At 49.3% G+C, this 15,926-nt stretch overlaps 2 protein-coding genes across 2 annotated transcripts in view; one reads left to right on the top strand and one right to left on the bottom strand.

Annotated features, from left to right (window-relative positions):
- Positions 1–487: 487 nt before the first annotated feature.
- LOC121587669 (UDP-glucose:glycoprotein glucosyltransferase) lies at positions 488–6,170 on the bottom strand. The gene is made up of 6 exons (XM_041904653.1): positions 5,553–6,170; positions 3,381–5,464; positions 2,557–3,305; positions 2,363–2,483; positions 816–2,286; positions 488–741 (listed from the first exon to the last, which is right to left on the bottom strand). The coding sequence occupies exons 1-6, from the start codon at positions 5,797–5,799 to the stop codon at positions 701–703; spliced, it is 4,713 nt and encodes a 1,570-aa protein (XP_041760587.1). The 5' UTR covers positions 5,800–6,170; the 3' UTR covers positions 488–700.
- A 518-nt stretch (positions 6,171–6,688) lies between these two features.
- LOC121589741 (glypican-4) overlaps positions 6,689–15,926 on the top strand; it is a 58,622-nt gene continuing 49,384 nt past the window's right edge. The window contains exon 1 of the mRNA XM_041908852.1: positions 6,689–8,979. Within this exon, the coding sequence (XP_041764786.1) occupies positions 8,688–8,979 (292 nt within the window). The 5' untranslated portion in view covers positions 6,689–8,687. The remainder of the gene's footprint in view (positions 8,980–15,926) is intronic.

Here is a 15,926-nt window from a genome sequence, read left to right as displayed (position 1 = left end):
AACAATGAATGCTCCATCTGTCAGCACAATATTGCCGGGACGCAGCGGCTGGAGGCGCTCTGTGGCCATACGTTCCATCGCCACTGCCTGGCATTGTGGATGCGCACGTACGCCTTTTGCCCCGACTGTCCGCGAAGGATGTAGCTCGTTAGAGCGAAGATCGCTGAGCGAGCTCATTGAGCGAGCGTGACGAAAGCGGGGCGCATTACTGGCTCTGACTGATTGGCAAACAAGCACGGGCCACAGAGCGTGCGAACTCAACACGCCCCTATTCATTGGGGAATCAACAGCGTATAGTTGTAAGGTTTAGAAAAGGTAATTTAGTTTCTTTCTACTTTTTGTACGACTTTCTACGTACCGCAAAGTATTGTACTTTTTAATAATGGGTTGTAAAGTGAAAATAAAAATGTGAGTGCATGACTAAGGTATTTGAAAATGGTCGCGTTGAAAATCGCGTTGGCTTTGTTAAAGATTACTGCTTAAGAAGTTCGTGTGCGGAATGAAACATCAATCCGTGTGAATTACCGTTCCTTCCTTAACATTTGTTCGCTCCCGTTTTGTTTTATTCCACAAACGTCTTCTCTACCCCTAGCTCACTCACACATACACACACATGTACACACACACTTTCTCCCGTCTACACCATGCGCGGACCGACCGATCGATCGCACCGTCAGCACCCGAAAAGCACCGAAAGCGATCACAGCTCGGTGTGTCGCGCTTCCGCATTCGTCTCTTTATCTATACGGCGAACAGACAAACAAATGCATTAGCGAATGAAATGGCACCTTCATTGGGGGTTCAAAATTACTTACCTTCGGTGGAATGTACGTTGCTGGGCTCGTGGCCCATGGTGGAAGCCTCAGCCGCTGCCGCCGCTGCTGCCACTGCGGCCTGCTCCTCATGCTCCCGATCGTCAACCTTCGCCTGCAACCGTTTGATTTCCGCATCGTAATTCTTCCACTCCGGCACGATGCGCTGCGCCGCGGTCAGCTTCGCCTCCTTCGTGAGCGGATTGTTGCACAGATCGATCGTTTTGGCGTGCTGTAGCGTGTCGCTGCTGCACCACGTCTCGCACCAGAGCCACTCCTGCGGCAGCGATTTGATCGCCACCTGGTGGATCATGTTGTTCGGCAGATCCTGGTCGAGATTGGACAGACTGTTCGGGTCCTGGCTGAGCGCCTGGTACTGGCCTCGGATACGGTCGCCGGCCGCTATCTTGCGGAACCGCCGCAAATCCACCACGTACAGGGCGGAGATGTGGTACTTGCGGCCCTGCAAATGGTTCTTCCAGTAGCCCTGCTTCCAGAACCGGAACCCTTCCATCTCCTGCCGCGAATCGCAGAACGGCGTGTAACCGTACGGCGCGCCGCCGAGGTCGAAATCGTTCAGCTCCTTCATGTCCGCCCGCACGATCTGATCCGCATCGACGAAGATGATCTTCTTTACGTCGAGCGGGAACAGCACGTCGAGGAACAGGATCTTGTAGCCCCAGATGATGCGCTGCTTTTCCGTCTGCTGGTGCAACCAGCGGGGCCACTTGTACTGTACCAGCTCGTACTGGAAGCCGTACTCCTCCGCCATGTGGGGCAGAAAGTCGATAAACTGTGGCGACAGGTAGTTCTTCAGGAACCAAAACTTGACCGGTGTGCTGGTGTGCTTCAGCAGCGACAGCATCATGATGCGCAGCAGCCGCTCGTACAGATGGCCCGAAGCGACGGAGAAAATGTTCAGCACTTCGGTTTCGCCGGTACCTCCGTTGGCAGCACTATCGCCACCACCGGTGCCGACGATCGAACTGATCGAGTCCCAGATGCCACCCCCGCCGGCTGCATCCTTCTCGTCGCCCAGCAGATCGACACCGGCCATGCCCGGTTTTTTCGTCACGCGCAGCTTCAGAACGTGCGAGCGGAGCGAGCTAATAATTACACGCGTACTCTCGGGCGTATGCACCGTGTTCGGTCCATCCGCACTGGTAATGTCGTAGATGTCGGCACTCTTTCCGTGGCGAAGCTTCAGAATCCAAGCGCCTGGGTTGGCTTTCAGCTGGAAGTAGCCCAAATTCGCCATAACGATCGTATCGACGATGATCGGACGATCCTCCGTGCCGAGCGTGATCTGTAACCCGCGTGGTGGCGAGCCGGTGGAACTGTCGAAACAGTGCCCCTCCAACAGCAGATACTCCAGCTCGTACTCCGAATGTACGGGACCGTTGATTTCCGACAGCTTAATGTTGTCCAAATCGTATACCGAGCGCACCACTTCTACCAACCAATTTTCAGGCACCTGTTAGGGGCAAAGAAGCGACACATAGTTATTTAAACAGCTGAACGCACAGTGTTAATGCTGTGAAAATGCATACATTAAGGCTTTGTGTGAGCAGAGGATTCGCTGGTAGTCCTACGAACTTGGCGGACGGTCCAGCCGACAGTCGCCCGTCGTTGGTGAAGTGTAATTCCGGTTCCACAACGAACCGGTAGAACCTACATCGGGTTAATAGAGGAAAAAAAAGCCATTATCGAATGGGAAATGAAGAAATGTATGCATCGGACGTACGTTTTAACCGGCATGTCGCTGTGTTTATCGATGGCACAGAAGAAAATTTTCATCTGACAGTTGACGACATCGCGCAACAGCAGCAATAGCGAAGATAACTTCTGGGCGCCGCGTGATGCCGGATCCAGCACGGCCACGATTTCGAAGAACGGCTGATCGGTACGTTTCGGAGCCAGTTTCACCACGGTGCGACTGTCCTGCACCTCTGACGGGATGGTGTAGCGCGACTTGGACTGCTGTCGTGGCACCAGAATCGAAACCAGCTTCATTACGGTATCGCTCGTCATAGTTGGCGTATCGTCCGCGTCGCCCTGCGAAGCTTGCTTCATGGCGGTGCGTATCTTATCCGTGTACTGCAGTGCGTTGAAACTTTGCAGCAGACCAAAGTCTTCCGTATCGAAGAATTCGTCCTTGTCGAACAAACCTAAAAGCCGCCCGTTCGCCATAACTGTGCCTGCCGATGCTTTCAGCTTTAGCACACGCTGGCAGTAAACACGCAGCATCTTGAGATGCATCTGGGTGGCGGGCAAAAAGCCAAGCACTGAGTCCGGCACCGACGACGAAACGGTGCTGGGATCGGATTCGTATGCTTCAAACAGTTTCATCACCTGATCGTACGATTCATCTGCCTCCAGCGTGTTGATGGTGGCCCATACCAGTGCGTTGAGATCCTTTTTCAGCTCGGAGCGTATCGCATCCGTACCGTCTACGTTCGGGATGAACGCAACACGTGTGCCAGATGACGATTTCTAAAACAAATATGGACATTTTAACAATAATATTACACACCCGGGAAGTGATTGAGAGCAAAATCTTACACGTACCATAAATTTAAGAGCATTTTTAAGTTGCTTTCTTGCCGCCGCTAGCCGCAAATCGCCGACCACCCAAACCGTGAGGAAATGAACCCGATAGCCGAGGAACTTTTGGTAGGTAGACTTGCCACCGAAATACTTCAAATTCTTCATTAGCGTCGCCGTCAGATCGGGATTCGAAAGCTGGGCCAGTGCAGTGACATCCTCCAGGTCGGGATGGGCTCGCCCAGACATGTCGATAAAGTGCGGTTCGTCCTGCGACAGAATGCGCTGGTTCAACCGTGGCATCACGTGCGGTTGCTTCATCAGATAGTCGATGACCGGTTCGCCTTCGTGCAGGTCTCCCATGTACACGGCTTTCTGTAGCGTTGGCGTTTGTTGCATTATCTCCGTGAGAATGGTTTCCTCAAACTCATCGCTCGTTAGGGTGGACTGTGGCAAAAGCACACCGTTCAGCAGCGCCTGGGGCACCGTCTTCAGGCCAAGCCGATCGATAAACTCCTGCGCCAACTGTCGCCCGTAATCAAAGTCCGAGTCTTCGCCCAGTATTTCGTCCACCTCTTCCAGCTTCAGCCGGTTGAACTTCTTCTTCAGCACCTGGCGCACGTCGGCAAAGCGGATAACCTTCTGGTCGGCGGTGGCAGCATACAGATCGGTCAGAAAACCGAGCGCCTCCGTGGACGATTTCTTCTGGTGCACATAGTTAAAGCCGCACGTTACCGCCCGGTAGTCTTCCCCCTCGCCGGTTTTAAACACCAACCCGATTCGAACGGGTGCCATATGGACGACAAAACTTTCCGCCAGCTTCACAATATCCCGGCCAGCACTGTCACCCTCCACCGGATCGACGATAAGTACCAGGTTGAACAGATTTTTGCGTATGTTGCGCAACATCCCGGGGAAGGTCGGTCGGAGTAAATCCTTCAAGCTGCCCGGCCACCGCCGATACTGGGCGTCGTTTTCCAAATCGTTGATCCACGTAATCGCCGAATCGCGAATGTCGATTGCGAACTCCTTCGCACTGGAAGACAGGTCCAGTCCAAGCAGGGGCGTGGCACTTCCGCCCCGGATGTTGATGCGGTTCAGCCCCTCCAGCACGCGCATCTCGGAGCGCAGCGTGTCCAGCAGCGTCACGGTGTCGATGGTTTCCGCGTCGAAAAACAGCCCATTCAGGAAGAGGGCCGAATCTGGCGGCTGAAGGTTCAGGTTGCGCCCGAATACCTCGATGTTGTGTCGCATCTCCTTCTTAAACTCTTCCGGCACCGTCTGCGTCAGCAGCGATTTGGCCTGCGTGGGAAAGTTTTGCGAGATGAACTGTAGCATTTGCAGTGCCTCGTCGCCCTGCATTTCGGCGATGCGACGGGCGGCCTGCAGACCGAGCTCCTGAAACTCCCACGCTTTAAGCGGTGCTATTTCTTCGTGCTGTTCTAGCAAAGCGCTTCGGAAGCGATCCAGCGAGTGGCTCAGATGGGGGAACCGTTTTTTAAGCTGCCCAAAATCGAACCCTTCCACCTCCACCTCCAGCTCGTCGATCGGATCGGTCCCGTCCGCACCTGCCGCTGCATCCTGCGGTCGGGGCGAATCATCCTGGCTCTTGTACTCGGTCGATTTCAGGTGCAGTTCCACACCGTACCCGGACAGGCGTACTTTTCGCGACGAAACCTTTCGCACGTAGTGGCGCAACACGTAGCGCACCGTACCGCGTTCCGTTTCCGCTTTCACGGCAGCATGGAACAGCTTAAACTCGCTCGTGCCGATTTCACCGTACAGTACCACGGTCAACGAGTTGTTCTCCGACCCGGGATAGATGTGATCGATCGCGAAGGTTTCAACGGTGGACGGGTCCTTGGCTCCCGCGCGCAGGATGCTCCGTAGATCATCTACCGTGCACGCAACCTTGCCGTTGATGCTTGCAAATATCGTCGTCTCACAATCGCCCTTTGCCAGCACCTCGGTGGCCACCTGAAGGTGGGCCTGCACCTTCGGCGAAAAGCTGTGCAACGAAAGCGCCAGCTTAAGCAGTCCCATTTGGCCTTCCCCGAGAATGTCTGAGGCTAGTTCGAGCGACTTTCGATAACGCTTCTCCTCCGTTTCTGCAACGATGAACAACAAAATAGGTATTATTATGATGCACTTCAACCATTTTGAAGTAGTGTTTTTCCACCCTGCCCAAATGCTTACCGAAGCGATACAGTCCATCGGGAACGTTGTTCAACAGCTCCACGTAATCCCAGAACGAGTTGGCACTTTCCTCATCGATGAATTCGGCAATTTCCAGCTGAGCCGGAGTGATCCCCCATTTGGCCGATAGCTGCGTAGTGATGGGATGACTCTTCGGTTCGGCATGGACCAGCAGGGCGGCGTTAAAAAGGCACACGATGCCTACCGCCACGATTGCCATCGATTGGGCTAAGGAAACCCTACGCATCGTGGACGGTTATCGAACCGACGAAACACGACGAAGTAAATGACCGCACACAGCGCGTTATGCTTATGCCTACGTATTCTATTCTTCCTCACTGTCCCCTTCCCTAACCTGCCCACTCCTCCGCTTAACCTCAAACAAGCCGCAAATGGCACGGCACCACGTAACACTTTACTGATTGCTGCTAGTGCATACTGATAAATGGATGTTCAGGAGCGGGAACACCTAAAGCTGCCGTTTGCTTACTTGCTAATGAAAAACTAACATAAAAAATGCACTTTATCACCGCCGTACGTATGCGCGTTGTTTCTATCGTTCCGGCAAACGAAGATTCTTTTCAGATTGTTTTGACACATCAGCCGAATCTTCCAACAAGGCTAGCAGCGACAGGTCAGTACATTGCGCCCGCTTCACGTCCGCCATATTGCGATGCTGTTTGAATGGTAACTGACGAATTTTACACGTTTGCTTTGTGTGTGCTTTTTTTAAATTCTTTTCAAATTTTAAAAATAACAAACTTTTATCATTACATGGTCTTCAACAGGTTTTCGAATAAATCTCTTTTAGATAAAAAAAAAAGAATTATCAAAAAAGGTAAATTTTGTTGTAATTTTTCGTGTTAAAGAGTTTATTATTTATAAAATCAACAAACCATTCCCGATCTCAATTCTATTAAAACTGCTTCAAAGATTCTACTTAAAATAAGAATAAAACAAACCGCTACACTGCCTCTAATCCAACCTTTACCTTAAACCTGTCTCTCTCAAATCGTAATTCTCTCAACACAGCGAGCGAGAGAGAGAGAAAGAGAGTGAGCGAGAATGTGAGACAGGGCCGCGCAGCATGGCAAACAGCATAGCAAAGCATAGCAAACATTAAAACCTCATTTCTCGCAGTACAATCGAAGAGTGCGGACGTGTGTGTGGATACCGGTCGCGGTTAGGTTTTTCGTTCGTGCGTCCCAACGGAAACGAACGTGCGCGGTGTGCGACTAGTTGCTTTTCGTTTGCTACTTATATTCAATTAAAGTTAGTTCATTAAACCTCTCGTTTACAAGTCAATAAAAGCAAAAAATAGTCTACCCGCACCCAAGGTATCCCCGTTTACCCTCTCGATTTATTTACGTTTTGTGTTGTTGTTCCGCGCGCACGCATCGCTCACAAAGAATCCGTTTCGGGAAATCGAACCAACGCCAGTACAAACTTACTCCTTCTCGCAAAATAGAAGAAGGCAAAGAAAGTCTGTTCGAAATTAATAGCAACGGGGCATACACGGTTTCCACATGCGGTCGTAAAGTGAACAGTAAAACCAAACCGCAAACGCCGTGCAGTTGGGGTGGCCAATTTCATTGAAATCGTGAAGCAATCGAAAATCCCATTCGGAGCCGCAGCAAGTGCGCGAAAGAAACAGGAAACGGCACGTGAAAGAGTTGACCGACGCACACTCTTCACCTCTCCCCTCCCCCTTGATTATAAATTGTTCTCTCGCTAGACATACCGAGATCCGCCTACCCCCTAGCATTTTCCCGTCCGCGGAAAAGGAATCCCGGAGAGAGAGAGAGCAGCATCGAACGAGAGAGTGTGTGTGTGTGGGTCGCGTTCATCGGAGAAAATATTTGCAAGGTGTATACATACACCGTCGCGACGGTGAAAAAAAAAGTTTGAGCGAACAAACACACAAAGAAACGAACGCGGCGTCACTGGGGTAGAGTGTGTGTTTTATTTTTTTCGTGTTCCGTGGTGTTTTTGGTTACTTCTAATCGATCAGCAAGATAAAGCCCGCGAGATACCATACCAACCTCTTTCCGGACATCGGCCTGCGGAAATCAAACGCGTGTGCGTCCGACCAAGGTGTAGCGCTGCATCCGCGTGTATCAACAATCGCAGTATGTGTGTGTAGGTTAGTGCGCGAGTTTAACTGTGTGTGTTGGTGAGGTACAAAAGGTACATTGCCAGCCGCAACCGTCTGGCAGCGCAAAGCAGCAACATTAGTAAGGTGAAAAGTGTTCGTGCGCCACCGACCACCACCGCCGGTGTGTCTTTCAAATGCCGCTGCGATAACAACCCCCAGCGCATGTGGACGCGGTACTGTTGAACCGGGGATGACGGTAGTAGAGCCCTTTGCCGGGGACCGTTCGTGTCGTGGTTAGATGCCATCCGTTCTGGCTGGTGCCAAAGAAAGGAAGGAATAAAAGGCCGTAGCGCCGATAGCAGCAACAGAAAAGCCACCATTATTATTTCCCCTGCACGACAACACCTTGGCTTTTGTGATCGTCCGCCATCCAACATCCCGCGTCACGGTATTCGGACACGGAAGCTAATAAGCGGCGTGCTGCTCTGTCAACGGTGTTGTTCCTCTTTTGGAAGGGAAGAAGGTCAGGTCTCTTTGCCCCCCTTTTTTGCTTTGCTGCACCAGAACACCGGGTCATAATACACGTGTCTCATCGTCATCATAGCGCCCAAGTACAGGAACGGAAATGCGGTTTTTCATGTGATATATGACAGCAGCGACCAAGGTACCGGAACCATCCACAGGAACGTGTCGCAGATTGTAGTGCTTCCCGGAAGAAAGGGAAAGAGTGGATAACCGCGGTCTGAGCAGGCGTGAAGCGTGAAGTGAGCGCAAATTCGGTTGCCAGGGTTGCCCGTTGTGGTTACACGTGGAAGCTGTGGTGAAAATAGTGATAATTCTTTGTTCAGGTATTAAAGTGATACTTCATCCGATTTGTTGCTGCTGCCGTGTCTTGATGGTTCCACTGTGAAGCCCACAAGTGTGTCGCCGGTTCGGTGTTTAGTGTGAGTCACAGAGTGTGTTGGTCAGTTGTTCGATTCACGCGCGTTTCGATTGACGTCCCATTAACGTCCAGTAGTGGTGCTGCTTCACCAACCACCATGGCAAGCCAACGGCGGACGATGCAGAAGCTGGCGAAGGGTGCCGGTGTGGTGCCGGTCAACTTGTTGCTTTTGGTGTCGGTGTGTCTCATCGGTGCCTTATCGGGAGCTGGCATGGTCAGTGCCAGTGCCATTCCGGCGGCATCCTTTCCGTCGAACGGGAACGGAATTGCCAACAGTGCCTCGCCCGATGTCGGCGGTCATCATCGCCGCCCGTCCTGCGTAGCTGTGCACCCGCTGCTGAAGCAGCGCGGTGTCGATCCCATCGACATGCCCATTGATCCCATTCCAGGTGAGTAAACGAAGCACACTGCACTACTTTTGCTGCGATATCGTTGTAGATACACGGAATGTGACGCTACTTTAAGTATCATCATTGTCAATGGAACTCGCGCGCATTGGACCTGCGGTATGGCTGCCGATCAGCGTTTTGTCGTTTATCTTATCGCGCCGCAGAGGGTGGCACGGGGGAGGACCTTCCCGTCGTCGGACTGTGACAAACGCAACCACGGTACGGTGTTGTTTGCCGAAGCCCGAACCGTAACCGTATTAGCCGTCGTGTTGCACAATTATTGATGCGCAATCGTGCCCCACTGCTTCTGGCTGGAGTTGCCAGGGATTTTTTTTTTGTTTAAAGAAACAGCTATCGAACCATGCTCACGTTCCACGGCAATGCAAAGTCTAAGCATGTTGTCAATTGCCCAATCGGGCGCTGTTCTTGTTCGTTCTTCCCGAACGCCCCGACGACCGACCCAAGCGCCGCGGCAACTTTGTTTCGTCAATGCGTGTCACGTACGGGCAGGGAACGACGGGGTGACGGTGCATTAATTCTCTCGGAACATCGGTGAGTGATTTATGCTTCGGCGCGAGTAGCTGACGCGAGCAGGAGGCAGCACACACACTACTCGATATTCCGCAGAAGATGGCTACCTCGGTGTACATTTGCACGGCAGTACATTTGAACGTTTTGCTCATTAAATTTGTTCAAGTAATGAAGTGCTCACGCAAAATCATAAACCATCAACCAAGTGACAACCGTTCGGCGGCGCAGGTTCGTGCACGGAATAAATGCTCTCATCCATGCGCCTGAGGACAGTCGGACTCTGGACTGCTCGGGCAAGTTATCGCAATACTGCTTGTCTGTGGTTGCCGTTTTTTGTTTTGTTTACCAACCACAAAAAATTAACATTTCTGCCAGATCAAAAGCTGTAGCGACATGAGTTTTTTTTTTTGCTTTTAGCTTCTTTGACACCATTAAAATCTCAATCACCTGCTCCCCGTTGGCAATCGTGTAGCTCACTGGCAAATGGGCGACACACGTTACACGGGTTACAGAAAAGGCACTGCAAAATGTCACAAGAGCTAAATGACATAGCCGGCAGCTATTTGTTCAGTCGAGTGAATCGTAACTGGCACATCCTGCTAGGGCAATGGGATGCCTTTAGCCCGGGGAGACCCTCCAGTCTCGGGAGCAAAACCGATCCGCCGACCGCCCTGACAAATTCCTATCCCGGATTACCTTTCAATGTTTGCTACTCCGGCAGCATCATGGGGATATTATGTGAATCCTGACGCAAAAAGTATGCTTAGGTACGTAATGAACTCGATTAACTATTAATCGCAAGAAGATGGCCCAACGAGGGTAAAGCCCGGCTGGATGAAAAAAACCCTTTCCTTCCAGACTCTGAAATACGACACTTTTTAACCAAAGCGAGTGTGATTTGTGAAGCATATTTTTTTTTCATTTTTGCTTTCCTGCCTAACACAACTAAAATTGAGTTGATTTTTTTGGTGCTACAAAATCATGCCAAAATTATGAAGCATATGGCAAAAAATGATTCTGAACGATTGTATCATCTTTCGGTTCGCAAACATGATGGCTACAGTGGTTGGTGCAAACATTGCTACACTGCTTCAAAGTACAACAAACGCTGTGCCGTGATGATCGGTTTAACACTCGATTAGTTACACCATTTTTACGGCATCTAAATTCATAAACATGAACCGTTCAAGTTTACCACGTTGTGTCTGTGTGTGTGTGTGTTTGTGTATGGTTGCGTGTGTGCCTCCATCAAATCAGTTCAGAAGCTAAAGTATCTATTTTCTTCGAGCGTTTACGGGGACCGATTTTTGTTGGTGCCGTCAAACGATCCGTTAAAATACTTTTTTTTTGTGTAGGGAAGCCCCCTAAACGCGCCCTAAGGGCAGAGTACATTTTTATTATTTGCCAAGGCGAATGATTGGGATGGACATTGGGTTGAAATTTGATACATCAGCTCCCCGCATCCCGGGACAGCCAGGTGGAGCGTGGACGTGGAAGTTAGGCAGGACTAGAGTCGGTAAGCAAAAATCGATTGCTACTCAATCGAGGGTCGATCAGTTGTGTATCCCCGACCCGAAAAAAGGGGACTCTCCATAAGGCAATGGGTAGCTAGCGCGGTTGATTTAGATTGTTGGGGAATGAGGGGTTTAGGGGCAATCTACTTGCGTTCGAAATAAATCGGGTAGAAAAAAAATCTAGTCAAATGAATCGTTACACATTTTAGGGTACACTTGCGTTTGCGTTCAGCTATGACTGATTTCAATTTGAGCTTTACGTTTCCCACTACTGCAATCGCAATGACGATACAAGCAATGGTTAAGAATGGTTTATAAGTAATGGTGCAAAGTTTACCAGCATCTTTCATCGGTTAAATGTGTTGCAAGCAAACATTTCAGCCCCTCTTAACAGCATCCTCATCGGCTTAAGGCTAATTTGCTCAACAATCACAATTCACTTTAAACTGTCCCCATCCATCCCTCCTCGTGCCTCCTGCCCAAAGAACTGGAAACAAAAATCATCTTAAGCATCGCCGAACTGGCCGAAATCCCGCCCCTCAAACGTTCTTTCATCGATGGATGGCTTAGAATCGATTTGTGAGCTTTTGTTTGCGTTCGGTTTAAACGGTAAACAATTACGCCACAGCACATTGTCATCGCCAGCATCATCATCATCATCATGTTAAGCTCTTCCTTTCCTTTGCGTTGGTCGTCAGCTAGGATTAGCTAGGCAATTTAAATGGGTACATTACGGTGCATGGAACAGGGCAAATTGGGAAAAAGCTCTTAGGCTGCGATTTTTCCTTTTTTTACAGCCTCGAATTTAAAATCCATTAATCGCATAGGGCTTTATTTGGACCCTTTTTATTGTTGTGTGCAGTCTGGTACTCGATTCTTCTTTGTGAACTGTCCATTCAGGATGACAGCGTACTCTGGCACATAATGTTTCCTTCTCCGCTTCAGTCTGTGTCATATTAATGCGTCTGTTTGTTAACATTCAGTTGTAACGATAGAGGCTTGTTAAAAACGTAGAATCCTTTTTGTCGCTGAAGCATTAAAGCCAACAACGTAGACATGCCCGCTAAAGTCCATACCGCGTTGACCCAGTTTAGGAAAATCGTGCTTTTTTTTGCTACAGAAATGACATGAAAGAGTGTAATCCTTTTGCTAGGGCGTAGAACTTGCCGAGCGAACGATTCATTAACGTCAAAAACACTTCATTTGGTGCGATGCTAAACAGTACACTCTCCTCCGTTGCGCCGTTAAATCTGCAACATTTCCTGCACATAAATGGCACCCACAACAATTTTCTCTGCCTCATCAAACATCAAACAAACTCCCGGTACGGATGGAAAAGCCACCATCGTATTGTGGTGAAAACACACATCCTTTTGGTGCGGCATTTCTATCCATCCCCTTTTTCCCCGGTGCTGCATCCGGTTGATCAAAGTGATAAAAAGTTTTACTACTTGACGCAACGGTCTGGGCCCTTTTTTCCATTCCTTCGCCGTGTGTGTGTGTGCTTGTATGATTGTAGGAAGAGATTAACTCCTCGCCAAGTACCATTCCACCCGTAGTACCCACCTTCCCACACAGGCCTACGGTGGTATTGGTAGCCAAAAATAATAATTAAGAGATTTACCACTTCATCTGCCCGGTCGTCTCCTTCCAACGTGTCTCGAGACGTGTTCTTTTTTTTCTCCAATGGCAATCGACACTCCCGGGCTCGGACTTTGTCCCTTCGATGTCCGTTTGATCGTCGTTTTTTCCATTTCTTCTCTTCTATTCTCTCTTGCGTCTTTGTTCTTTGAAAAATTCCTACCATTCACGAAAAAAAGAGCAGACCTCGTCGCTGCACCATAAACGCTTCCGAAAAGCCGAAGAAGGATCGAACGGGAGGGAAGCTACTCGAGCGTCTTGGGCGCGGCGGACGCTGGCAAACCTGAAAAGGTACGCCTGCTTGCTGGCTGGCTGGCTAGCTGGCTGGCTAGTTGGTTTGTCCGGCCTATAGGCGCTCTCGTTCGCGTTGGTAATGATTTTTCGAAATCCGTTGCCGCTGCGGTCCCGAAGCCTCCTCACTTTCCTCGTCAGGGTTAGCTAGGAAACGACGCTAACGTCACCTCATCGCCGCCCGCGCCACCCTCTCGAGAGAGGTGTTTTTTCTTCTTTATTTGCCCTTTCACTCCATCCCATGCATCTTCTCCATTGTATGGTGTAGCGAAAAAAAAAAACAACACAGAAATAAAAACATACGCTTCTTTTCTTCGGCCCATTCTCGAGTGTGATTTGAGCAGGCAAAAAGGTAAGGCGCCTTCTCCCTGCTTGACGTTTCTTATTCCTTCCCATGCGGATCCGAGTTCCAATGGGCTGGATGGAAGGAAAAGGTAATCTCTCCCAGCATTCCGGGCTCTGCACTGTGGATGGAAGAGAGAGAGAGGGAGAAAGGGACAGAACTATGGAATTGAAGCATTGCATAGGTGTATTGTTGAAGAACATAATAATCACAGTATAAAAATCCTTGAAACATTTTCAACAAATTGACGAGAAAGAGAGAATAAAGCCTGGACGTCTGTAAGAAGCTGTGGGAAGCTGCGAAAGAACGAAAGTGAAAGAATGCAATAGAACATGGCAGGAATGTGATGGAAATTATGAAACGATGCTCTACCTTCATCCTGCCTAGTGCGAAGCAACGTACCTGTTTGACACTAATTTTCACCAGCCAAATGCACTGCATCCCATGTGTGTGCAGGTTTGTGGTGCTAGCGTCCAGAAGGATCTGTCCGTCCCATGCTGACTCGAACTCGAATCCCATCTACCTGTTCGAACCAACTACATTTTCCCTCTGTGCCTCGGTCGAAAGATGGAGAAGGAGCTAAAATATGTAGGACAAACATGGGCAGGAAAAATAAACAGCATAAAGCAAGCACTCAGCCGGACAGCATCCAGGGAACGGGTCGGGAAAAACGGGGACGCGGGATGAGCAACGAAAATGCTCTGCATCCTTTGGCGAAGAAGCGCGCTCCGTGTGATTAAAGAGCCTAGTCGAGGGTTGTTTTCTCAACTTTTTCCACCTCATTCACCCGTGGTAGGTAGGAGACACCCGTGCAGCACTGTAGATCTAGAGCTGCTAGAACACTGAACTACCGTGGCATACTTCTGCTGTGTTGACACCTTCTGCCGACAACCTGCCACCTTCGTTCCCGTGGAGGGAAGAGCAAGTGCTGCTGTTTAGTCATCTCGTGATTGGAATTTCTTCTCGTTGCATGTGCATTGTTTCGGAATGGAACGACTCGATACGCTTTTTTTATTGTCTGTTGTGCTGTTGTTGAATTTCCTGCTTTGTGCACAATCGCTGCTAGTCGCTGAATTATGTTAGTCGGTTAGTACTGACAAGTTGTTGGAGTCTTTGATTTACATCCAAGTGATCCCTTTGCGTTGACACCACCATCACAGGAAAAGTGTATTATTGCACACAAGTATGCTTAACGACTTTTAAATTAGACATGAAATGCGGTTGGCAGCTATGTAGGTATACGTTTGTGTAACTTTTAATTAACCACGAATGAGGACCACTAACTGGAATTCACAATAGGGTGCATTGCAATTTTTATCCTAAACATTTTGTTCAATCCGTGCTGGTTTCAATAGGGAAGTTTGAAATAAGCTACAATCACGTTAATTTTATGCAGCTCCTTCTCTCCATGTTGGGAGTGATGTTGCTGACGGAAGTGAAAAAAAACGTAACCGCTGGTATGTTATTTTCCCGCCCTGCACGTTTAAACGTTTATCTCCGACGGGGCGGAAAACTATTCCGATGCATTTAGCGTTGGCATTTGGCGTTGGTGCAGAGCGCTGCGTGTCGAAGGTTATGATTTTGCTTCACCGTTTCCACCAGCATGCAGAACCTCCATGCTGCAGCATTTATGCTAAAGTGGTAAATTATGCTTTATCATAGTTACGGTCTCACACAGCCACACAAACAGCGCGCCGAAAAGAGACCGAGCGAGGTGAAATCGGCGTTTGTTTCAGTAGCCTACGGTCAAATACCACGGCTCTGTGCTGTGGTTCGAGTAATTGTGTCAACAATGTTCACGGATCGAACACATTCCGGACATGATGAGCTCCTTGAAAAAGCGCTCCCCATCAGCTAAAGCGCTACACAAACACACTACGGTAGGTGGTGGTACTGTTGATGTTGATGGTGGTGATGCTAGAGATGCTGTGGCGCATGAAAATCCACGGGCCCGGGGTTTCTTCCATAATTTCCTCCGTACATGGCGGTACAGTGAGGCCTTCTTCAGGGAGCCAACGAGCTGCCGTTAGCCTGGAAGTCTAAACAATAAACTCTTTCAACATAAACAATTTTTCAGTACTCACTCATCTCTTTCGCTCGCTTCCATCATCTCGGGCACTGATTTGCATATATATGCTCGACGAGTGGGGGTTGTCAGTTTACGTATGACTTTTTACATTTTCGCTTCTGCAGACGGAGGTTGTGTATATGGTTTATATGGTTTATGGGTCTGTGTGTGTGTGTGTGTGTGTGTGTATTTTTTTCGATTGATTTACGAACCTCTTTGTAACACGTATCAAATATTTCAGTTATATAGTCAGGAATTGATCTAAAAAATGCGCACATACAATATGATGGAGGCTTAAGATCACTTTTTATAGTTCACCTACAGTCCCTCGTTGATGGCCGAAGGTGGAAGCGCATCGGGCGTCGCCGTAGAGGAAACCATGGCGCAGAAAGTGAAAATATCTCAACACAAACACAAATTAAAGCAGAACCAAAAGGCAGAGACGCAGATAATAGCGAAACCCCATATGTCGGGGTGATGGGCCGCTTTATTTTGACGCGTAACGATTACCGTGACCACAGTCCCCGCGACACCTTATTTTTAACCGCAAATCGTAAAT

The sequence above is a fragment of the Anopheles merus genome, chromosome 2R, assembly GCF_017562075.2.
Source record: "Anopheles merus strain MAF chromosome 2R, AmerM5.1, whole genome shotgun sequence".
Lineage (NCBI taxonomy): Eukaryota > Metazoa > Arthropoda > Insecta > Diptera > Culicidae > Anopheles > Anopheles merus.
The sequence above is the reverse complement of the archived record's forward strand: the minus strand, read 5'-3'. Positions and strand labels throughout refer to the sequence as shown.